The 26,313-nt window shown below is 33.6% G+C and overlaps 1 protein-coding gene across 1 annotated transcript; it reads right to left on the bottom strand.

Moving 5' to 3' along the window:
- Nucleotides 1-352: 352 nt before the first annotated feature.
- Nucleotides 353-24,576, bottom strand: LOC133181062 (arylacetamide deacetylase-like). Its single transcript, XM_061315605.1, has 6 exons — nt 24,424-24,576; nt 22,029-22,121; nt 17,570-17,696; nt 3,010-3,073; nt 1,926-2,047; nt 353-1,263 (listed from the first exon to the last, which is right to left on the bottom strand). The coding sequence occupies exons 1-6, from the start codon at nt 24,574-24,576 to the stop codon at nt 599-601; spliced, it is 1,224 nt and encodes a 407-aa protein (XP_061171589.1). The 3' UTR covers nt 353-598.
- Between the last annotated feature and the right edge of the window lie 1,737 nt (nt 24,577-26,313).

Here is a 26,313-nt window from a genome sequence, read left to right as displayed (position 1 = left end):
CAAAACTTGTTTGGACACACTGCGTATACATGTACATTTTTTGTTATTGTGTTTACTACACATATCTAAAGACAAAATATATTATTGAACATATTTTCAGCATATACATACATGTAATAAAGAACATGGCCGTAGAGACCGGGGGGGGGGGGGGCATGCTCATCAATAATTTTGCCGATATATAGATAACTATAGAAAACATAGCTACTATATGCTTGTGCCCCCTCAATAAAAACGTCACATGATCTTTTTTTTTTGGCTTGTCAAGGAATTTTGGTAGTTGATAAGGCCCCCTCAACTGAACATGTATGGCTGTGCCCCCCCCCCCCCAAACTGAAATTGCTTCCTACGAAATAAGCATTTAAAACAATCTTTTGAGTTCTCATGAATCAAGCGGATATGACGGGTCAGCAGGGGATGTTTACTCCTCCTAGGCACCTGATCCCACCTCTGGTGTTTCTAGGGGTCCATGTTTTTGCCCTCTTCACAATTCGTTTTGTTTACTGTATTTGTATGACTGATCACTGTTCGTTATCTACACATTTTGACTTGTTTGCCGATTTTCGAAGAAATCGTACATCATCATTAAAGTTGTCTATTAGTGTTCCTTAAGATACTCTACGATTTCTGCTAAAGCTTTCTGGGAGCTGGAAAAGAGATCTGGCAGACTCACAAAGCCATGATCCATACCCTTCCAATGGCGATGTCTAACATTTATTCCAAGTCGGTGAAGTCTGTTAACTAAAAAGAAACTGTCATCCCTTAGAGGATCCATTTCTGCCGACAAAATGTATGATTCAGGAAACCTCTTCAAAACATTGTCGTCTACTAAAAGAGGCGAAAACAGCGGATCTAGAAAGTACTTGTTTAATTTCTTTGCTAAAGTTGGATTTACTAGTTTTGGTTTGGATGAATTATCAACCCCCTCACGAAGCTGAGGTGGCAAAGTGTCGATCTTTACCCAGATGGTCTTTTCTTTGACCTCATTTGTCCAGTGACAGTTCTCCAAGAGTTCATCAACATTTACAATTTCCATTCCTAAAGCATAAGCTACGTAAAATTTCATCATTAGTTCAGAAGAAAGAATGGTCGGAACATTTGATCCCCTGTATTTTTGGAAAGATGGCGTTCTGAAATTCACTGCTTGTAATGCAGGATATATGAGAACCAAGTTCCTGATTTTTGGAAGGTTTTCTCTTTCTATTGAGGACGACAGTAATTTTATCATCATAGCCATAGCTAAATTTCCACCAGCACTGTCTCCTTTTCAGAAAAATATTAAAAAATAAAATATCTTGAAAGGTCAAGAAAGCACACCGAGTATCCTCCACGGAAGATTCCGAGTTTCGCGATGTGGAAAAATGATTTTTGAAAAAAAGGTAAATATGCAAATATTATCAAAAATACATATCGTATTTGAAAAAAACTGATTTAAAATTTGAAATATGTGACAAACATTTAAATTGCAACGGTACAAACATAGGTGTTTGGGTTCTAAAATTGGCATTAGATATGAGCAATTTATTCGCAGTTTGATAATAATGTTATATAACTACAGTGTACATTGGAATTCTTTGCTACCACAATGCCTTAACTTTTACTTCAATTTGCTTAAATTTTTGATCATTTTAAAAAGTTCAATACAAAGGTTATTACTAATATTTTATACTCATTCTTTTTTTGCGAAGAATTTAGATTTCACACTTCCCAAAATCGGACTCCTCTGCGGACAATGATTCGGACATCAAATGTAAAGAAAAGAAAGCTCTAAGCATCCAATTGCATACATGCAAAATAAATAAATAAATAAATATAAATAAATGAATGAATAAATAAATAAGTAAATAAATATAAATTACTGATTTTTTTTCTAAATATACCTTTGATACCTTTTCGTATTTGTTTATTAAAATTGCCATACGTACCCATCAACGTGACATAGTTCTGGTTTATTCCAAGGGTTTCTGTGTTTTCTAAGACATAACGGGTGACAGCAAAACAATCGTCTGGTGCAGCCGGAAATGGATTTTTTGGAGCGAGGCGATAGCTGTTAAAGATTTTGAATATATTGAAATGTTGTTTGTTTAAACTGTCATAAGTCTATTCCATTTATTGTTTAATTTTTAGATACAAATATGACAGAACGTTGCAATTTTAATCAATAAACGTTATCGTAAATAATTGAAGGCAGTCCGATATATTTAAAAACATCGAACAATCCTTTAGCGGAATGCTTTGTTCCTACTTAACATAGCCTATCTCATCAGTGTGATTTCATTATGGTTATACGTAATAATAGTCAGAGAATCATAATTACGTACAAAATGGTCATGATCAGATGAATAGATTTTACAATACCTGTCCACAAAATTTCATTTTTTTTTTACTTTATATTTCACTAAAAATTGTCTTTTTGCCAAAAGTTATTGGAACGTTATTTGTACCTCAATTTTTATGGATATCATAAAATGTTGAATTGTTTGTAGTTTTTACACATGAATTCAAAATAATTTTATCTGTAGGCTTTGTGGAAACATCACACATCGAATGCAAATTTAAAATTTTATGTCATACATTTGTTAAGAAGTTATAGTATTTTGAGGTTAGAAATTTTTGACTTCTTTATTTTATGAATTATTCTGATTGATCAATGTGTCATACTTTTCTTCGCATTTTTGAAAAAACAAAAAAACAAAAACGTATCATGCTTTTTCCTTTGTATTATAGCAAACACTCAGTAGAGTTCTTCATGTGTTTAGCCAGTTTGTACAAAACGTGCAGTTAGTGATACAAGCAAGAAATATGAAGAATAAATCGAAATCGTTTGTTTACAAGACATATATTTAATATAAGTTGTTTTTCTACGATATTTTAATGTTGCAAAGACAGGCACATATTCTTGAAATCGTAACACTTAATATAAAGGCAAAACAATAATTATCTATAAAATATAATAATTTAAGTACTAGTTGTAACCGTTTTATTTGAACTTCAGATGTGTATGCTTACCGAACTGATACAATGACCATTTTCCTTAATCGTACCAAAATCCTGAGCACTGAGTCATATCCCTCTAGGAAAAAAATTAAAATAAAGAAGTTAGTATATTTCCACACATCACTTTCTCTTTACTGAGAATCACTTTCTCTTCATTGAATGACAAATATATACTGTAGTTTATAGTACTATAAACTATGGAAATAAACTCTTAGCAATACATGCATATGCAAGTACAAGGGTCGTTCAATAAGTAATGCAAAATGCAATCTAAAAATAAGAAAAACACAAGAAGCAGTTTCTTTATATTTTTAATTCCTCAAAGTATTCCCTGTTAACCTTTATACAAGTCTAAAATCTATGTACTCAAGATCGGAACAACCCTTTTTAAGGATGCTCAAAAGACACTGATGAATAGCACTTTCTATGACATACCTAAAATTGTAAATTCTTCCTTTGATTGCTTTCTTGGGTTTTTGGAATAAAGAGATCTCACGATGAATGAGATCTATCGAATACGAAGGATGGCTAAGCTCTGTTAACGTTCCTTTCTTCAAACTCTCCTTTATACATGTATTTTTATGCTTACAGTGCAGGAAACTAATTTTGTTACAGCATCGATGCTGATTTGAATGCTTCCTTTGCTTGCTGATTTGAATGCTTCCCTTGCTTGCTGATTTAATGCTAGTAATCATTATCCTGATGCTGTTTTATAATTAGGTCAATGCTACCGGAAGTAGTATCATGCTACCGGAAGTAGATAATGAATTTCAGCATTGCCGTTTAAAGCAATAAAAGTGCCTTTTACAATTATTTGATCATAATATCCCACTATGTATCAATAATGTGAATACTTTAACGAATATTCTTTCTTTCTTTTTTAATTTTTTACTGAATTAAAACTCATTGATTTTCTGATGCTAGTAGGATAATGCTGATTTTATGTAGGTCAATGCTGGTTTTATCCTTTGCTTGCTGATGCTGATCCTGGTAATGCTGTTTTTTAAATGCTGATGCTGATGCTAGCTCGATCCTGATGCTACTAATGCTTATGCTGATGCTGGTTTATGTAACAAAATTAGTTCCCTGCACTGTATTTGCAGCAGCATTGTCGGACAAAAGAAAATTAACTCAGGGACCGGTATTCGAACTTCCCTCATAGAAAAGCTGTTGAACTTTCCTCATTGCAATTTTGACATAAGAAAATACCATAGATGGTCGTTCCTTTGGGTGCAAGTTCGCGTATTATTAGATCTTATGACTTAAGAGAAAGCCTGTATACAATGAAATACATGTTGATCTCTGGATTCTCTTTGCAATAATAAGACGACAGCTTTCTCTCCGATTCCACTTTTTATTAAGGTCTTCCGTTTCAGTCGGAAGACCTTATAGTGATTGTACGGTTTATTAAGGTCTTCCGTCTTCACGGAAGACCTTATAGTGATTCTACTGTTTCTTCTTCTTATTAAGGTCTTCCGTCTTCACGGAAGACCTTATAGTGATTCTACTGTTTCTTCTTCTTCTTCTTCTTCTTCTTATTAAGGTCTTCCGTCTTCACGGAAGACCTTATAGTGATTCTACTGTTTCTTCTTATTATTAAGGTCTTCCGTCTTCACGGAAGACCTTATAGTGATTCTACTGTTTCTTATTATTATTATTATTATTATTATTATTCTTATTTTTTTTCCAAAATTTTGTGCACGCGATTTCTCAGCAACTATTCAGTGGTTTTCAATGAAATTTTCAGGAATAATGCGCATCTATAGGAACTTGATACATCTTGGAGGAATTTTGAAAATTGGCTTCCGGTGCCAAGTTATGGACAATTTTCTGATTTTAAAATGAAATTTTGTCGCCCCTTTTTCTCAAAAATGGCTAAAGATATGAACTGGAGACTTGTTGGAGACGATAGAGCATGACTTATAGGTGAACAGAATCACCTTTTCGTTCGTCGTCGGCACTTCCGGTCGCTTACGGAAGTGATCAAAGAAATCGTAAAATTTCAACTTTCTTTTTTTAAATCAATTCTTATATCATATTATTGCATCTCTTTTGTAGTTTCGAAATATGTTGGTCCGACCGGAAACAAAAACGTCAACTTCCGGTTATAAGAGAAAAACTACATAATTTGAGTATTTTTCTTTCCCATTAATATCCTTTGTAGATAGAGTATTTGAAATGAATTTTAATTATGTTATTTAGACTGGAAATATCTAGAGTAACGTCAAATATCTTTGTAAAATTCACTTCCGGTCGCGCGTTTTTCTGTCCTCAAATTGAGAAGTTGTCTGAGCAAGATCTCGGAAACGGTGAGAGATTAAGGCACCAAACTTATTTGAGCAACAGACCTTAAGATGTAGGCAAAACTATTTGGGTTCAGAGCGTCAGCAGTCACTTCCGTTCGTCACAGGAAGTGATCAAAGAAATCGAAAATTTCAATTTTTCTTTTTTTAATTAAAAATTGCATCACTTTATTGCACCTTTTTCGCAGATTTAAAAGATGTTGGTCCCACCGGAAACAAAAACGACAACTTCCGGTTATAAGAGAAAAACTACATAATTTGAGTATTTTTCTTCCCCATAAATATTCTTTGTAGATTTAGTTTTTGAAATGAATCTTAATTATGCCATTCAGAGTGCAAATGTCTAGAGTAGCCGTAAATATATTTCAAAAATTCACTTCCGGTTGCGTGTTTTCCTGTCCTTAAAATGAGAAGATTTCTGCGCGAGATCTCAAAAACAGGTAAAAGATTAAAACACCAAACTTTTATGAGGAATAGACCTTGAGGAGTAGGCAAAACCATTTGGGTTAAACGCGTCAGTCGTCACTTCCACTTGCTACAGGAAGTGATCAAAGAAATCAAAAAATTTAACTTTTCTTTTTTAAATTAAAACTTGCATCACTTTATTGCATCTCTTTCGCTATTTTGAAATATGTATGATTCAACCGGAAACAAATATGTCAACTTCCGGTTTTAGGAGATAAACTACGTTATTTTTATATTTAACTTTCTCATAAATATTACTTATCGATAAAGTACTTGAATTAATTTTATGTATGTTGTAGATACTGCAAATGTCTAGAGAAAAGTCAGAGATTTTCATAAAATTCGCTGACGACCAGAGTTAAATCTTCAGTGTCTGAATTTCATATATCACTTTTTCAGCTTGAATTTTCTTCAGAATCGGACGGAAGACCTCTCATTGCTCGCAATGAGTTTCTAGTTATTATTATTATTATTCTTATTTTTTTTCCTAAATTTTGTGCACGCGATTTCTCAGCAACTATTCAGTGGTTTTCAATGAAATTTTCAGGAATAATGCGCATCTATAGGAACTTGATACATCTTGGAGGAATTTTGAAAATTGGCTTCCGGTGCCAAGTTATGGACAATTTTCTGATTTTAAAATGAAATTTTGTCGCCCCTTTTTCTCAAAAATGGCTAAAGATATGAACTGGAGACTTGTTGGAGTCGATAGAGCATGACTTATAGGTGAACAGAATCACCTTTTCGTTCGTCGTCGGCACTTCCGGTCGCTTACGGAAGTGATCAAAGAAATCGTAAAATTTCAACTTTCTTTTTTTAAATCAATTCTTATATCATATTATTGCATCTCTTTTGTAGTTTCGAAATATGTTGGTCCGACCGGAAACAAAAACGTCAACTTCCGGTTATAAGAGAAAAACTACATAATTTGAGTATTTTTCTTTCCCATTAATATCCTTTGTAGATAGAGTATTTGAAATGAATTTTAATTATGTTATTTAGACTGAAAATATCTAGAGTAACGTCAAATATCTTTGTAAAATTCACTTCCGGTCGCGCGTTTTTCTGTCCTCAAATTGAGAAGTTGTCTGAGCAAGATCTCGGAAACGGTGAGAGATTAAGGCACCAAACTTATTTGAGCAACAGACCTTAAGATGTAGGCAAAACTATTTGGGTTCAGAGCGTCAGCCGTCACTTCCGTTCGTCACAGGAAGTGATCAAAGAAATCGAAAATTTCAATTTTTCTTTTTTTAATTAAAAATTGCATCACTTTATTGCACCTTTTTTGCAGATTTAAAAGATGTTGGTCCCACCGGAAACAAAAACGACAACTTCCGGTTATAAGAGAAAAACTACATAATTTGAGTATTTTTCTTTCCCATAAATATTCTTTGTAGATTTAGTTTTTGAAATGAATCTTAATTATGTCATTCAGAGTGCAAATGTCTAGAGTAGCCGTAAATATATTTCAAAAATTCACTTCCGGTTGCGTGTTTTCCTGTCCTTAAAATGAGAAGATTTCTGCGCGAGATCTCAAAAACAGGTAAAAGATTAAAACACCAAACTTTTATGAGGAATAGACCTTGAGGAGTAGGCAAAACCATTTGGGTTAAACGCGTCAGTCGTCACTTCCACTTGCTACAGGAAGTGATCAAAGAAATCAAAAAATTTAACTTTTCTTTTTTAAATTAAAACTTGCATCACTTTATTGCATCTCTTTCGCTATTTTGAAATATGTATGATTCAACCGGAAACAAATATGTCAACTTCCGGTTTTAGGAGATAAACTACGTTATTTTTATATTTAACTTTCTCATAAATATTACTTATCGATAAAGTACTTGAATTAATTTTATGTATGTTGTAGATACTGCAAATGTCTAGAGAAAAGTCAGAGATTTTCATAAAATTCACTTCCGGTCGCGTGTTTACCTGTCCTCAAAATTAGAATTTGTTCTCACAATATTGCTCGGCAACAAAGAAGGACTGAAGTCTAAAGCTTTCAGGACTGATAGTCAGTTATCAGTTTATTTGAATCGTGAGATAATCTTGTATCGCCGTTTTTTCCAATTGTGACAGGAAGTGATGCAAAAAGATGAATGGTGAATGGTTAGCAAGCTGGATTTTTTCGCTGACGACCAGGGTTAAATCTTCAGTGTCTGAATTTCATATATCACTTTTTCAGCTTGAATTTTCTTTTTTTTTTCAGAATAGGACGGAAGACCTCTCATTGCTCGCAATGTGTTTCTAGTTATTATTATTATTTTCCCCACAATTTTGTGCAGGCGATTTCTCAAAAACTATTCAGTGGTTTTAAATGAAACTTTCAGGAATTATGTGCCGTCAAATGGACTTTGTTCATCAGAAGGAAAATTTGGAAAACTCGCTTCTGGTGCCAAGTTATTGACAGTTTTCTGATTTTAAAATGAAATTTTGTCCCCCCTTTTCTTCAAAAATGGTTTAAGATATGAACTGGAGACTTGTTAGAGATGATAGGTTATGTCTTCTAGATGAGGGGAATCACCTTTTTGTGCGTCGTCAGTACTTCCGGTCGTTACCGGATGCGAATTTAAAAAAGTCGTATTTTTAAATTTTTTTGTTTTTCTATATTTTTCTTTTATTTTAATAAGGTTAATAGAGGCTCTTCTGAAAATGCTTAATATATAATTTATTTTAGAATTGATCAATCCAAACTCTAGATATTCGCATTTCTAAATTTGAAGCGGGTCCAAAATGGCGGCTGTCTCCGTAAACTCTGATAAGTAGGTCAGAATTTATGGAGTCAGCCGAGCGTTTGTTTGAATGAAAGTTCCATAGGATCAAAGAAATGTGAAGGAATTGTTGGATTGTCACATCACAATTACGTTGCAATTCTGTTTCGAACTAGAGTTTTAATCCGGGGTTTCCTCAAACGTCTACTATAATTGTTCTTGTCTGTATCTCAAAGTAGAAAAACGACATGACTACAAGTAAAAATACGATAACTACAACCTTTTGTTTTACACCACGGAAAAACTTATCCTAAACCATGGTTATAAGTAATAGCTTTTCAAGAAACTTGCCTGACTAAAGCAATCAATATATAGTAATTATTACGTGGCCATTGTTTTTTCCCCATGCAGGCTTGTGTCATATTAAATGAACAGAAAAGACAAAAATAAGAAAACCATTTTTTTAAAGATTGTTTAATGAAAATGATTTAAATATTTTTTTCCTAAAAGTTGTTGTTATTGAACATAAATGGTATCAGATTCCTTGACCGTCGCAGGACGAGACATGTTTTTGGACGAAACATTCCAGTCTTTTCATGAATGTGTAACTAATCGGGATAGTCCACTTTGAGGGTAAACAGGAAAATAAAACTAGTAGAAAATCTTACCTAAATCACTGCTTTAGTGTTACTTATCCATACGATATATAATAAGTACAATATGATAAGTATACTTTCTCAAGCTCGATATTCAGGTTATAAGAACATACATTTTGAAATTTCATTGAAGCTATCACCATTCAATAGAAATACATTCCAAAGGATATGCGCGAATATTTACCCATGACGTTTCGCGCGAAATAATGAATCGTGATCAACCTTTCGTAGTAGCCAAATGGTCTGATGCAGAAGTATATAGAAGTGCAGAAAAAGATTACATGGACATGCCTGTATATGGAATTACATGAAATAAAAAGTTGAATACATAAAGAATAAAAGAAAGTAAACAGTATCATCAGAGAATGGCTAAAGATATCAACATGAAACTTGCTGAGGTGATAGAGCATCAAATGTAGATATATGGATCGACCATTAATTTTCGTCGTTCTTACTTCCGGTCGCAAACGGAAGTGAATTCAAAAATGTTAAATTTGCAACTTTTTTTGTTTTTCAATATTTTTCTCTGGGATTTACAGTGTTAATAGAGAGTCTTCTAGGAGTTTTATGTATGTTTTCATCTTTTTGATTGAAAAAGTTTTTTTTTTTATAAAATTCACTTCCAGTCGAGTGATTACCTGTCCTCAAAATTAGAATTTGTTCTCACAATATTGCTTGGCAACAGTAAACGACTGAAGTCTAAAACTTTCAGGTCTGATAGTCAGTCATCAGTTTATTTAAATCGCGAGAAAATCTTGTATCGCCGTACTTCCGGTCGTGACAGGAAGTGATCCAAAAAAGTGAATGGTTAATGGTTAGCTTTCTTGGACTTTCACAGCTGAATTTCTTTTATTACTTTTTCAAAGTGAATTTTTGTTTTTATTTTCAGAATCGGACGGAAGACCTCTCATTGCTCGCAATGAGTTTCTAGTTATCATTATTCTTATTTTTTAGACAAATTTTGTGCACGCGATATCTCGAGAACTATTCAGTGGTTTTTCATCAAACTTTCAGAGGTAATGCGCTATAAAATGCCATTGTTACATTTGGAAGACTTTTTGAATAATTCGCTTCCGGTTCCGAGTTATGGACATTTTTCTGATTTTAAAATGAAATTTTGTCGCCCCTTTTTTTCAAGAATGGTTAAAGATATGAACTGGAGACTTGTTAGAGAGTATAGGGCATGTCTTTTAGATATGTGGAATCTCCTTTTCGTGCGTCGTCATTACTTCCGGTCGCTACCGGAAGCGAATTAAAAAAAAATCATTTTTTTCAACTTTTTTGTTTCTCAATATTTTTCTATGATTTTACAAGGAATAATAAAGATGTTTATCAAATTATGTAATATATAATTTGTTTTAAAAAATGTCCACCGGAAGTAGTTTTAAAAGTAGATTTTTTTTTATAAAGTTTGTGCACACAATATCTAGAGAACTGTTCAGTGGTTTTTCGTCAATCTTTCAGGGATAATATGCTGTAAAAAGCAATTGTTACACTTGAAAAAAGTTTTGAAAAATTCGCTTCCGGTTCCAAGATATGGACATTTTTCTGATTTTAAAATGTGATTTTGTCGCCCCTTTTTTCAAAAATGGTAAAAGATATGAACTGGAGACTTGTTAGAGAGCATAGGGCGTGTCTTTTAAATATGCGGAATCTCCTTTTCGTGCGTCGTCACTAAATCCGGTCGCTACCGGAAGCGAATAAAAGAGTCGAATTTTTCAACTTTTTTGTTTTTCAATATATTTCGATGATATTGGTAGGGTTAATAGAGACTCTTTTCGGAATGTATAATTTATAATTTGTTTGAAAATTGATAATAAATATTAGAATTATTTTTTAAATATTTTTTTGGACAGATATTATGCACGCGATATCTCGAGAACTCGTCAGTGGTTTTTCGGCAAACTTTCAAGGATAATGCGTTTTAAAAAGCCATTGTTACATTTGAAAGAATTTTGGAAAAATTCACTTCCGGTTCCATGTTCCGGGTAATGTCCTGCTTTTTAAATGGAATTTTTTCCGCGGCAGATCTACAGAACAGCTGAAGATATGAACTGGAGACTTTTTGAAGAGCATAGAACATGACTTCTAGATTTGCGGATTTTTCTTTTTGTGCGTCGTCAATAGGGTCGGTCGCTACCGGAAGCGAATCAAAAAAGTCGATTATTTCAACTTTTTTGTCTCTCAGTATTTTTTAAATGATATTACTAGGGATGATGGAGACTCTTATAAAAATTGTCCCACTAGCGTAATGGTTAGCGTGTTCAATTTTCACGCGGGCGACCTAAACTCAATCCCCAAAATGTCTGGATTTTTTTGTGCCATTTTTCAGCTGAAATATAATACTGTATCTTTGAAATGATACCTGGTATAATTTTCTGTTCGAATTACGCAATATATTTTTACAAACAATTTACGTTTTATAGTGTTAAATGTATGAAGGAGTTAAAAGGAATGCACAACGTAATACATATAGTGTTATGAGTGAGGAATCAACTTCTCCAATAACGGAGATTTTAAAATGTAACTTTTTCCGTGAGTGTTCTCAAGAATGGCTAAAGATATGAGCTGGAGACTTGTAAGAGATAATAGAACATGATTACTAGATTGGCGAAGTGGCCTTTTTGTACGTCGTCGCTACTTCCGGTCGCTACCAGAAGCCAATTTTAAAAAAATCGATTTTTTCAACTTCAATATTTTTCTTTAATATTTGTAGTGTTAAGAGAGCCTCTTTTCAAAACACTAAATATGTAATTTGTTTTCGAATTCATAAATCCAAACTGTAGATATTCGTCATTTTCACTTTGAAGCGGGAGTCCAAATGGCGTAATTGTTAGCGCGTTGGATTTTCACGCTGACAACCAGGGATAAATCTCCAGGGTGTCTGATTTTTTTTTTTTTATCACTTTACTATTTTATTTTCAAAATCGGAAGGAAGACCTCTCATTGCTCGCAATGAGTTTCTAGTTATTATTAAGGTCTTCCGTTTCAGACGGAAGACCTTATAGTGATTCTACTGTTTCTTTTTATTATTATTTTTTTTTTCCCCTTTTCTTGTCGGAGCGATTTCTCAGAGATGGCTGGACGGATTTTCTTGAAATTTTCAGGAATGATAGAGAATGAAAATACCCCCAGGGGTTTTTTTCATTTTTTCAAAATTCACTTCCGGTCGTCAGATATCTCCGATTTCCGTCTTTTTAAAAAATATTTTGTCCCAGTCATATCTCAAAAACGGTAAGAGATTAAGACACCAAACTCTAATGGTTAATAGATCTTGAGGAGTAGGCAAAACCATTTGGGATAAGAGCGTCAGCCGTCACTTCCGGTTGTCACAGGAAGTGATAATAGAAATCGAAAATTTCAACTTTTCTTTTTTGAATCTTTTTTTGCATCACGTTATTGCATTTCATTTGTAGTTTTGAAATATGTCAGTCCCACCGGAAACAAAAACGACAACTTCCGGTTATAAGAGAAAAACTACATAATTTGGGTATTTTTCTTTCCCATAAATATTTTTTATAGATGACGTATTTGAACTGATTTTTACTTATGTTATTAGGACTGCAAATGTCTAGAGTAACGTCAAAAATCTTTGTAAAATTCACTTCCGGTCGCGCGTTTAGGTGTCCGTAAAATGAGAAATTTTCGGAGTGAGACCTCAGAAACGGTAAGAGATTTTGACACCAAACTTTTATGAGTAATAGACCTTGAGGAGTAGACAAAATCATTTGGGTTAAGAGCGTCAATCGTCACTTCCGGTCGTCACAGGAAGTGATCAAAGAAATCGAAAATTTCAACTATTCTCTTTTGGAATAAGACTTGCATCATATAATTGTATCTTTTTCACAGTTTTGATATGTGTTGGTTCCACCCGAAACAAAAAACAACAACTTCCGGTTATAAGAGAAAAACTACATCATAGGGTTTTTGGATTTTCCCATACATATCGCTTATAGATAGAGTTCTTTAAATGATTTTTATATATGTTATTGAGACTGCAGATGTCTAAATTGACGTCAAACATCTTAGTATAATTCACTTCCGGTTGCGTATTTTCCTGCCCTCAAATTGAGATTTTATTCACCTAATTGCTCAGCACCAGTAAACGACTGAAGTCTAAAACTTTCAGGACTGATAGTCAGTCACCAGTTTTTCTACATCATGTGAAAATCGTACGTTGCCGTCAGTTTCCGTCGTGACCGGAAGCGATGCAAAAAAAGTGAATTTTCCAAGTTTTGTTTTCTTTTTACAGAAATGTTTGGCTAATGCAGATGTTAGATAGACTAAAACCATGCAAATCATTTTCACTGGGAGTGCCGGCCTAAAAACCGGACGTTGTTTCAAACATGAGTAGTTTTTCATGGAAACTTTTAGGGATGATCAGTTGTGAATAATTTAGGTGTAGAATGAACATTTTATTTGTTTGGAGTAATTTCAGTCTTGATGAAGTAAAAAAAAAAACATAGAAAGTAAATTTATTTCCGGGATTTTCTCATGACCTTGACCTTTGATCTTAACCTTTGATCTTGACCTTGAACTTCGATGACCTTGACTTTTGACCAAAAGGTCAGAATCAATAATAAATTTACTCCTCTTTCTCCCCTCCCCTTCCCCAAAAAAATCAAAAAAAAAAAAAAATCAGATTAATATCAGCCTAGAATATTTCTCTAGAACTCATACAACACCTCGGATCGACATAAAATTTCGGGGTTTTGCAGAAGATACCTGAAAGAAAGTTTCCTGAAAATTTGACAGTGAATCTCTGAAGTATATAGAAATTATGAATGTTAACGGCAAACACTACATCTTTTTTTCGTATCTGAAATTTAGGTGCTGATGAACATAAAAATTAATTAAAGCTTTTCTCGCTTATTTCTTCAGTTGTTATGAATAGCACTCGATTCTCTTGATATGATATGATATTTTAACACCAAGCATTCTTGCTTTCTCTAGTATGTGGAATTTATTTCAATTTTATTTAGAATTAATATTAATCGAATGAATGTCGAAAACAGCGATTTTTTCCCAGCAAATAAATTTTCACTCTCTCATTGGCACATTTTTCTTTCTAAAATGCATATCTGAAATTTTGATTCATGCTACTTACATTTAATTCAATCCACACAGAGATGCTTACCTATTATTTCAGGATATTCAGTCACATCCGAACCCGATCCGACATTTTCATATATTTGTAAACAAAGTCTCGACACTGCAGTTCTAATGCATCATAGGCTCTGAATGATTAATTCAATGCATTCCAAATATAGACCAACTCAAATAATTTTTTAAGCCGACAATCTGCATTTGCATTATACACCAATCGTGTTTCTCAATCTATTCAATACTGATCACTACATTCCATAACAAACAAAAGAACACGTGCTTTTATTCCTATTTATTCTTAAACAATTAATTTACTACCTCCATCTTCATCGGAATACGTGGTCTAGTGGTTAGCGCACAGGTCTTATAACCCGAAGGTTTTGAGTTCGATCCATGCTGGGAGAACTTTTTTTTTTTTTTTTTTTTTTTTTTTTTTTGCATTTTCTGCTTTTTTTTCAGAACAGTTGACAAAAGAATCAAGAAAACGGAAGACCTGTTATTGCCTAGGCAATAAGTATCTAGTTATTATTATTTTTTTTTTCCCTTTTCGTGTCCCCCTCGATTTCTCAGAGATGGCTAGACGGATTTTCTTGAAATTTTCAGGGATGATAGACAATGAAAATACCCTTAGGAGTTTTTTTCATTTTTCCAAAATTCACTTCCGGTCGTCAGATATGTCCGATTTCCGTTTTTTTCAAAAATATTTTGTCCCAGTCATATCTCAGAAACGGTTAGAGATTAAGACACCAAACTTACACGAGTAATAGATCTTGAAGAGTAGGCAAAACCATTTGGGTTAAGAGCGTCAACCGTCACTTCCGGTCGTCACAGGAAGTGGTCATAAAAATCGAAATTTTCAACTTTTCTTTTTTGACACTTTTTTTGCATCACATTATTGCATCTCATTTGTAGTTTCGAAATATGTTGGTCCCACCGGAAACATAAACGTCAACTTCCGGTTAAGAGAGAAAAACTACATAATTCGAGTATTATACTTCCCCATAAATATCGCTTATAGATTAAGTATTTGAAATGATTTTTATATATGTTGTTAAAACTGCAAATGTCTAGAGTAACGTCAAATATCTTCGTAAAATTCACTTCCCGTCGCGTGTTTTACTGTCCGTAAAATGAGAATTTGTCTGAGCCAGATCTCAGAAATGGTAAGAGATTAAGACACCAGACTTTTATGAGTAATAGATCTAGACAAGTAGGCAAAACCATTTGGGTCAAGAACGTCAGCCGTCACTTCCGGTCGTCAGAAGAAGTGATCATAGAAATCGAAAATTTCAACTTTTCGTTTTTGAATCTTTTCTTGCATCACTTTATTGCATCTTATTTGTCGTTTCGAAATATGTCAGTCCCACCGGAAACAAAAACGACAACTTCCGGTTATAAGAGAAAAACCACATAATTTGAGTATTATACTTTCCCATAAATATCTTTTATGGATAAGGAATTTGAAATGATTTTTAGATACTTTATTCAGACTGCAAATGTCTAGAGTAATTTCAGATATCTTTGTAAAATTCACTTCCGGTCGCGTGTTTTCTTGTCCTCAAAATTAAAAGTTATTTCAGCGAGATCTTGGAAACAGTAAGAGATTAAGACACCAAACTTATAAGAATAATAGATCTTGAGGAGTAGACAAAACATATATAGTTAAACGTGTCAACCGTCACTTCCGGTCGTCACAGGAAGTGATAAAATATCAAAAAATTTAAGCTTTCTTTTTAAAATTAAAACTTGCATCACTTTATTGCAACTCTTTTGATGTTTTGTGATATGTTAAATTCCAACGGAAACAAAAACCTAACTTTCCGGTTTTAAGAGATCAACTATGTTATTTTTATTTTAACTGTATCATAAATATTACTTAGAGATAAAGTATTTGAAATGTTTTTATATATGTTGTAGTTACTACAAATGTCTAGAGAAATTTCAGAGATTTTTATACAATTCACTTCCTGTCGCATGTTTTCCTGTACTCAAAATTAGAATGTGCTCTCAAAATTGCTTGACAACAAGTAAAAGACTGAAAACTAAAACTTTCAGGACTGATAGTCAATCATCAGTTCAAATGCATCGTGTAAAATCATGTGTCTCCATTACTTCCGATTGTGACAGGAAGTGATACAAAAAAGTGAATTTCTGCAAGTTGTTTTCTTTTTACAATAGTTTTAGGATAATACCGAAGTTAGAAAAAGACATGTCCATGCAAATTATTTCCGCTAGAAGTACCGGCCAAAAAACCGTTAAAAAAACTGTGTTACATAGGCGACTCCCAACAGGAAGTGGTATAACGGAAGACCTTCTCATTACTAGTAATGAGTTTCTAGTTATTGCTCTTCCTGTTATGCAATAAAAAGTGCATCAATGTTTTGATACTCACCAACTAAGTTTATTGTATGTGCCTTCTTTTTAATAATTTTATTTTTTTAATAGACCATTGACGCATTTAACGCGTTTCTCTTAGACATCTGTAAGGAAATAAGGCACCCATCTGATAAGGAAATAAGGCACCCATCTGATAAGGAAATAAGGCACCCATCTGATAAAGAAATATTTTTGATTCAATTTCCTTTGTCAGAACTCTTAAGACTGTGATGATGAAATATTTAGTATCTTATCAACGTCTTTCACGGTAAATCTGGCATTTACAGATATATCATGTTGCTCAAAGCAATGATATTTTTTGATGTGCTTACAGATTTTGATTGGCTAGTCAACTACGATCTTGTAACACTCCTTTTGCGTTTTTGGATTTCTTAATCCATCTGAACACTGTACAGTGTGAAAGGCATGTCTTTCCAGATATCAAAACCACATCTTTCATAGTGGTTCTTCGGTGATTTTTGTTATAAAGCGCGGTTTTTCATTTTCATTTTTTTGGCAAAGACCATTTTTATACAGTTTTTAGCTCATTCTACTGACCATGCTTACTTTAAAAGTGAATTTCTTTGTGGAGACTGTAGGAAAAAAATATGCAGTTGTCGATGGTAATGAATTCTTAAATAAGTGTATTACTTTAAAAAAAATTAAGTGCTTCTACATTTATTATGACAAACCGTTTGTGGCATTACTTATTGAAGGACCCTGGAACTGAACAAAACAACAAAAAAATTGGCTAACCGAAACTTTTGCAAGATTTTACATTTCCACCTTGGCTGCAATGGAGATACATGTATAAGAGAGAAATTAATAAACGACATTAAAACCATGTAAATGCATTCATCATGTAAACATACAACTGTATAACAATAGCAAAAATAGATTTTATCGCATGTTAATTTCATTTTTCATCGTATCTCATTATTGACTTATGGCTTACCCCATACTTCCCAGCACCACCCTCCTCCATGAAAATATATCACCCCAGGAAGTTTCTCATCGCTGGTATTTGTTTTTGTGGGCCGAAAAATTCGGACTGGAATGCCTCCTAACACAGTGTTTTCTGTCTGGATGTAAGATACATGTATGTTTTACATGTAAATCGCAAAATAATTTTTCACCTAGTTGTTAAAATTAATTAAAAAAAATGTTACAATATAATAATATATCTTGATCAATACTTTAAAGTAAAACATGACGGACGTGCGCAACATGGTCCTTCAGGGTATTCCACAAAGGAAAGATATTCTCTGGACCCATGAACGGAGGAATACGAAGAAATCTCGATGATATTCTATTTACATGCAGTTATCAGGTGTGTGTAGCACTTAATAGTTCAGAATTTTTGAAAAAAAAAAGACCTAGAGAGTTTTGCTTCCAATATCTTAATTTGAGAAATATGAATGAAATATATAGAGATAACAAACAGTATTCAAGCTCAAATGTCCATTAAACAATGCAAAATAGGAGCAGAGCAAACATAGACCTCCAAAACATCAGAGGTGGAATCAGGTGCCATGGAGGAGTGAGCATCCCCTGCCGACCGGTCACACCCACCGTGTGGTCTTTGTCATGATCGGAAAATAACGGAAAAATCCGTCGACAATTCAGTGTGTAAATAATGGCCTAACAATTAGTATGAAAAACGTCACTCAGCATTTGACTCAATGATAAATTGTATTTGCTGACAAGGTCATTGTATCGACCATAGAACTTACGAAATGATGACTTTAAATGAGACTGCTGATATTCTTGTTTCATCAACTTGTTTGTCAATAATTTACCTCGTTTTAGAAATTGTACATACGTAGAGCATGCTCTTGCGTATCGAATTAACTGAGAGATATAAACTCCGTATGCAGGTGATGAAGGTAAATTGCTGCATAAGTAAGGAAAGTTGACGATTGAAAAGTTAAAGTCATCACGTTTATCATAAAGCTTGGTTGTTAGATTACCATTAACGTCTTTTTCAAGTAAAATATCCAAATATGAAACAGATGTGTCAGACTCTGTAGTATCTTTTATCTGAAGCTCACCGGGATATATCGTATTGACATAAGAATGGAAATAACCATTGTTAATTGACAATACGTCGTCAATATATCTAAATGTCGAGTTGAAGGCCACAGCAAGTGTCTTCTTCTTTTCACGTATAAGATTTTGGATAAATTCTGCTTCATGTGAATACAAAAAAAGGTCCGCTAATAACGGGGAGCAATTGGTACCCATGGAAATTCCAATAGATTGTTGGAAGACCTGGTCTCCAAAAACCACATAGTTATTGTCAATCAGAAACTCAAGTACCTTTTTATGTCAACTTCAGAGTACTTGTGTGTACAATCAGAATGTTTTTAACAAAATAATTTTGCAAATGACCAATGACAAGGTAAGTAAATTTACGAATTTCATTTTTATTGAAAAAGCAGCTGTCAATGATATCAAAAAGCCTGGACTTTAATTTATCATGGGGAATGGTTGTGTATAAAGTTGAAAAGTCGTAAGTTTTTAAGCTGTCGATTTTGGTAAATTCTTGTGATTTCAAATTTTCCAAAAGTTCCTTAGAATTTTTAAGAATCCACATCTGATTTAAACCACTTCTCGAATATATTGTTGCACAGTACTCTTGAAGTTTCTCCTTCACTACTGTTAATATCTTAGTGAGGAGTAAAGAAAGAGGCTTGGTTCAACATTTACTGGAACCCGCTATGTATCTTTGTTTTTAAGGATTTTTATGAAGTTTCGGAATCCAATATAGATATGGTAATTCAAATTCATTTTGGTTGTTTGGGATATTAAAGATATTCAAAACTGACAAATGATTTTGAAGAATCTATAGAAAGGGAACTATGAGTATAAGTTGGATTACCACTTGTAGAATTAAATCCAAGTTCCTCTAAAATACATTTAATATAATGAGCCTTACAAACAAAGACAATGTTGTTACCTGCTTTGTCAGCAGGGACCAATACGTACTGATCATGTAATCTATCTAATTCTTTTTTCACTTCTGGATTATTGAATACAGAAGGATAGATGGTTCTCATGTTGTCCCTCAATCTTTTAATGCGCGATTTTAACATACATCTGATACATTTAATCCATTCTGACAAAGTGTCAAGATCTTCTTTTTAATGTCTGGCCCATCGCCTGGCGTAGTCCTCTACAGAATCCATAATATTTATGAAATTCTGACGCCAGTTGAAGGATCAGGGTGCCCTATATTTAGGACCTTTTAGAATTAATGATCTATGGTCCTCATTATTTACTATATTTCCGTCACCAGTAATAACGTGTCCAGCAGGACTATAGTTATAGGGTGAAGAAGAACATGAACACGATGGAAGATTATGTTTAAGATATTCGATATCCAGGCCCTGTAAAGTTTTCTTGCAATTAAAAAGTTTGGAAGCAATAGTCGATGTATATTTGTAGGAAATACAAGGTGTAGACTTTAACTTGAAATATGGTGGAATACAAGACTGGACCCTTTTGTGATTAAGAATATTACTTATATTAACCGCGTCAATTCCTTTGTTGGCATATTGAAGTTTAAGGAAAAAACTGATTGTTTTAGCTCCATTTTCTTCAGTAAAACGTGGGGGTTTAAAAAGCCTATGATTTGCAATATCCATAATCACAGATCCGAGCCTATATTCTGGTGTCGAGGAATCAAAAAAGGGACTTTCCTTGACATTTTCAAGAAGACTATTTAAAAGTTTCAAAGGGACAGAGTAGAGTTTGGTGCGAATATAAAGACCTAACTGTTGATTTACGTAAGGTAGTAATGAATCAAAAGAGACATCATATATTAAAGTTTTATTGTAAGACCGATGCCCATGACTACGCTTACGTCTCTGTGTATGGTTAAAAAGTCCTCTCACATTTACATTGTTACACTGTGGACTGGAAAGATTTCCAAAACTATCGACATTGTCATTACATCCATAGGAAAAGGCTGTCCCTAGTTTTCTAATCCAAAATTCTTCTCGTTGTCTACGGAAAGATGTACTCAGTGATTGGCTGTTTGTGTGGTGGTAAGTGTTTTCTAGAATTCTAACTTTCATTGACAAAATAGAATGATCAGGTAAATTAAAATGCTTGTATAAAAGCTGCTGACCCACATTATTTATATGAAATCTATGATCTGATATTCTTTTATGAAGTGATCCCTTGGTTTCACCAACATAAACAAGTCCACAAAGATTACATTCTATTCCGTAGACAACATTAGAATATTTGCAGTTAAAATTTTCCCAAGTTTTGGTATAGAAGCTCTGTTCAGTAAGATTACTGGTGAAAGAAGTATTAGTTACCAAAATGTCACAGGTTTTACAGTTTTTCATTTACAATTTTGAAATTTGTATTTTTGTAATAAAATTCAAAAGGAGATGAGAGAACATGGCGTGCAGAATGCCTATTGCTTCAGATATGTTAAAAATCACATTCAATTTGTAAATTTAGTAGTTAGAGTAAAGTTCTCTTTAATGCAATTTGTGAAATAATGATAAACAAAACTTTTCTGAAGAAAATTTTCTCGGCAAAAATTATTCTGTTATTAAGGAGGCTGGGGGGTCAACAAATTAACCATCAGATATAACTTTAATTTTTAGGTATATGATATCTTAAGCTGTCAACTTTCATTTGGCAAAGAAAAATTTCAAAAATTTTAGTTTTAAAATTTGATCATTTTTGTATATTTTTATATGGAGCTCTTCTTCTAAAGGAGATCAATATAGTCTGAAAATGACCACAACCCCCCAGCCTTCTTAAAAAATAATGGGGTTCGAACCCTAGCAATAGAAATTCTTGGTATCATTTTCCTTTGAGACTAAGGCGCTAATCAGCTCCTGATGAATATTGGCATTTAAATCATGTTTGTGGTATGACCCTTCACTAATTGGACTTCAAGTATTCCTCGGAAGATGCGAATGTTGTGACATAAAAGTGTATTATTGAGGTATAGTGGGTCTTTGCTCCATGTTTTGTTAACCATAAAATGTATATTTTTACGTAAACTTTGGGGATAAACTTTCAAAAAATGGAGCCAAGACCCACTCATATCGACAAATTGTGTTATAGTATGAGATATTTCAAAGGAAAATAATTTCAATCTCTGTGAGATATTTGAAAATTGTGGAGATTTAACATAAAGACATAAATACTTTAGTGTAAGATGAAATATCAAAGAAAATTTTCTTATAATTGAGATTTAATTTCCACCTTCATGTTTGTCGCACTATAGGCACTTCGCTCAAATTTTGATTTTTTTTTTAAATTGTAATTTTTAAATTCTATATCATAGAAGAAACTTGAATTGTTAAATGTTTCTCAGACCCTACAGCAATGAAGTGCAGTATAATTTTAAGTACAACATATATATATGTACATGTACAACTTACGATTACAGTGTCCCCTGGATGTGACCGAGGTGGTGGTTCCAGTTGTAGTAACAGCATTTCATGACCTTTTCCCAACCACATTCGTAACTTCGTCTGCCGTATAAAATGGTTCTATTTACTGGTAATCAAAATGCTTTTGTTACAAATCAAAATTAGTACCTTTAGACAGTGGATACTACATATGCATAGAATTTAATTGTTCTATCCATCTCTCTTTCTTTCCCTCCTGCTTAGTATATATAATTGGAAAGGATGGCAGTTTATCAAATAACGAACAGTCGCCCATGTGGCGCAGTGGTTAGAGCGTTTGCTCTAGAATCGCGGAGTAAAGAGTTGATCCTTACGTCGCGGGTTTAAGTCCCACTGTGGGACGTGGAGACCGGTCCTTTGGAGGAGACCGTAGAAACTGAGGTTCCGTGTCGCAGTCGGTGCTGGCACGAAAAAGATCCCTCACTGCTCAATGGCCCTAAGTACCGAGTATAGGTAAAAAATTTGCAGCTCTCCACCGGCAAGTGGTGGCGTCTCCATATGAGTGAAAAATTCTCGAGGGGGACGTTAAACAACAAACAAACAAATAATAACGAACAAATTTTTCATTTCACAAAAATACGTTTCATACAGTGTTGCAAATTATGAAATATCAGATACACAATTGTTGCATGATTAGGACCAGGTGGTAGCTCTTTTGTGGGTATTTTTGTTAATTAATTACTGTAGACAGCCTTATTAACCTACATGTAGCAAATTTAGAGTTTTGCTTTGTATAGTATTGGACACTGAACCTAAAACCATTGAAAATGAAATGAGAATTAAAGCAACGAACGGTGATCGAAGATAATTCTTAATGAAATTCGCAGCCATTATCAAACAATCAGTTATTTAAAAGGGAACAAAAGAAGAGATACTTGAATTCAAAACATATAGCGAAATCAATTATATTTCTTAACAAAAATTTTAAAATAAGCATACATAACAAGAGGCCCATGGGCCACATCGCTCACCTGAGCACACATTGGCTAGGAAAAAAAGCAAAAATCAGTACAGTATTGAAAAGTTTACAGGGAGAGGGGTGTTGAATTTTAAACAAACTGATGATGCTTTCATATCAATATAACAAATGGCTTTGTTGTTCTTGAGCAGCAGATTTTTTTCCCATATATTCATTTGTAAAAATTTGATCCCCCATTGTGGCCCCACCCTACCCATGGGGGGCCTCATTTGAACAAATTTCATTCTACACTACCCAAAGATGCCTCCATATCAATTTGACTAATCATGGCTTTTCTGTTCTTGACTTGGATCCTTCATTGTGGCCCCACCCTACCCCCGGGGGTTACGATTTGAGCAAATTTGAATCTTCACTACCTGAGGATGCTTCCATATAAATATGACCAATCATGGCTTTACTGTTTTTAAGAAGAAGATTTTTAGAGATATTTTCCTATATATTTCTATGTAAAACTTGGATCCTTCATTGTGGCCCCACCCTACCCCCGGGGGTTATGATTTGAGCAAATTTGAATCTTCACTACCTGAGGATGCTTCCATATAAATATGACTAATCATGGCTTTACTGTTCTTAAGAAGAAGATTTTTAACGATATTTTCCCATATATTCCTATGTAAAACTTGGATCCTTCATTGTGGCCCCACCCTACCCCCGGGGGTTACGATTTGAGCAAATTTGAATCTTCACTACCTGAGGATGCTTCCATATAAATATGACTAATCATGGCTTTACTGTTCTTAAGAAGAAGATTTTTAACGATATTTTCCTATATATTTCTATGTAAAACTTGGATCCCCCATTGTGGCCCCACCCTACCCCCGGGGGTCATGATTTGAACAAACTTGAATCTACACTACCTGAGGATGCTTCCATATAAATATGACCAATCTTGGCTTTACTGTTCTGAAGAAGAAGATTTTTTAAAGATATTTTCCTATATATTTCTATGTAAAACTTGGATCCCCCATTGTGGCCCCACCCTACCCCCGGGGGTCATGATTTGAACAAACTTGAATCTACACTACCTGAGGATGTTTCCACATAATTTTCATCTTTCCTGGCCCAGTGGTTCTTGAGAAGAAGATTTTTAAATGATGCCATTATTTTTTCACTAATTCCTAATTATCTCCCCTTGAAAGAGGGCGTGGCCCTTCATTTGAACAAACTTGAATCCCCTTTACCCAAGGATGCTTTGTGGCAAGTTTGGTTGAATTTGGCCCAGTGGTTCTTGAGAAGAAGTTGAAAATGTGAAAAGTTTACAGACAGACAGACGGACAGACAGACGGACAGACGGACGCCGGACAAAATGTGATCAGAAAAGCTCACTTGAGCTTTCAGCTCAGGTGAGCTAAAAATGTCAACAGTATATATATATATATATCTTACCACTCTTCCTAAGATCCACCATATTAACAGTAAAATCCGCCTCTTTGTTTTTTCCTCAGCTTGCGGTGGCATTGGAATAATGAAAAATCTGTACGTCAGAATTGCTATTATTCCAACACCAAAAACGAGACTTCCCTCCAAAAGGTAGGCCATACTGACTTGTATAAATACCTACATGTCCCATGGAATAATAATGAAAAAAAAATTACAATATTGTATATGTTATTTTGTAATAATAAAATGCTTAATGATACTATGATGAATGTTTGTTCACACGAACGTTATCATCGATCGATACAGAATATGAAATTTCTGACAGACAATTTCAAAACGAATTGGCCGCCATACAACTGTCTAGCCAACCCAATTTATTGATAATCCGATATTCCTGATTTTATATTTTTCACATGTCTTTTAAATGAGTAGTAAGAGTTTGGGGGAATTTCGTATTACTCAATTGATTAATCTCAATTGAAAGTGTAAATATATAGATTAGACCTAGATTAAGATTTTGTCACACGTACCAGTATGTAGCTAAAAGGGATTCCTCACATTTATATACAGATATACATGACTTATGCAGTCGAAAGCAGGAAGCATTTAATGCTCGCGATGCAGTTGCGAAAATTACTGAAAATTAGGTTACTTATGAAAATGTGCATGACTGTAAAGTCATATTTCTTACCTGTATCGTTAAGAAGTGGGTGTACAGTAAAGAAGTTGTTATCAGGCTGGTGTCATTTGTACAGTAAAGAAGTTGTTATCAGGCTGGTGTCATTTAAACAGGGTAAAGGTTCAGTAAATGACGACATTTCTTGTCGTGTTTCAGAATGACTGACGTGTTGAAATTTAATTGATGAAAAATATATGTTTAACAATACTTTTTTTTTAAATCTTACATGATAACTTATTTCCATAACACCAGAAAATGAGTTTAATAAAATAAAAGTCGGAAGATTATCCATAAAATTGTATGGCGGGCTCTTTGGGTGTATCACAACACTTTAATCTTTTTTGACATCACAGACGTTCTACATCTTCAATAGGAATGGAACTATAAAACTTTCATGATTATCTTGTTATGGTAATTAAAAATTACTTTGTTCAAAATCCTTCTGATTGTACACCCAAGTACTCTGTATTCGATATTTAAAAAAAGGTGCTGCATGCATGGTGTTCCCCATTGAAATAATATCTATTAGTCTATTAATTGTAGCAATCCCATGGAATCCATATCTATCTCTTTTTTTTCTCTCTCTCTATTTATCTTTTTATTTATTTACTTGAATTTTACACTTTGACAGAGCAGCAAAATGATGTGTAATAGTGTACTGTCATTTTGCCTATATGGAATATTAATATCTAATATACCATATCCCAAGAAATCCCTTCCGATTTTTCTTTGAGCTGAATCAAAACAGATTTACCTGTATTTTTTTTTAAATGTTGGCTAAGTTGGAAGACACCGCTGAACGCAATACAAGTGCTATTAACGCTAATCACCGATATTTCCCTAAGAATGAGTCGAGACAATTGATGGCAGAATCCTAGAGAGGTGGATCTAAAAAAAAAAATACTTTTACAAATATTTTCTTCGGATGTCATTGATAAGTATAGCATTCATTTCCTTTAATATGATCGATTATTTTGCTAACATATATATGTATTCTTCTACTTTTTTTGCATGTGGAAATTATTTCAATTTTATCTATAATTAATTAAATTAATATTGAAATTTAGCGATTTTTTTTATGATAGCCTTAAAATAATTCTGAATCTAAGGAGAACCCATAGTATGCAAGTCCCTCTCAGACACCGCGAGTTATTTATGCATATTTCAGGTATCACATCGGTAATGACCAATCAAAATGAACTTAGGTCAATTGTATG

Source organism: Saccostrea echinata, unplaced genomic scaffold, assembly GCF_033153115.1.
Source record: "Saccostrea echinata isolate AGI-Se365-2 ecotype Australia unplaced genomic scaffold, CSIRO_AGI_Sech_v1 ptg000008l, whole genome shotgun sequence".
In the NCBI taxonomy this organism is placed as follows: Eukaryota; Metazoa; Mollusca; class Bivalvia; order Ostreida; family Ostreidae; genus Saccostrea; species Saccostrea echinata.
This window is presented reverse-complemented; position numbering and strand designations above follow the sequence as displayed.

Coding starts and splice junctions, on each gene's coding strand:
- LOC133181062 (XM_061315605.1), bottom strand. CDS start 24,576: ATGGCCTACCTTTTGGAGGGAAGTCTCGTTTTTGGTGTTGGAATAATA. Junction 22,122..24,423: donor GGTGGATCTTAGGAAGAGTG/GTAAGATATATA, acceptor TTTATACGGCAG/ACGAAGTTACGAATGTGGTT. Junction 3,074..17,569: donor GTGGTGCTGGGAAGTATGGG/GTAAGCCATAAG, acceptor TTTTTTTCCTAG/AGGGATATGACTCAGTGCTC.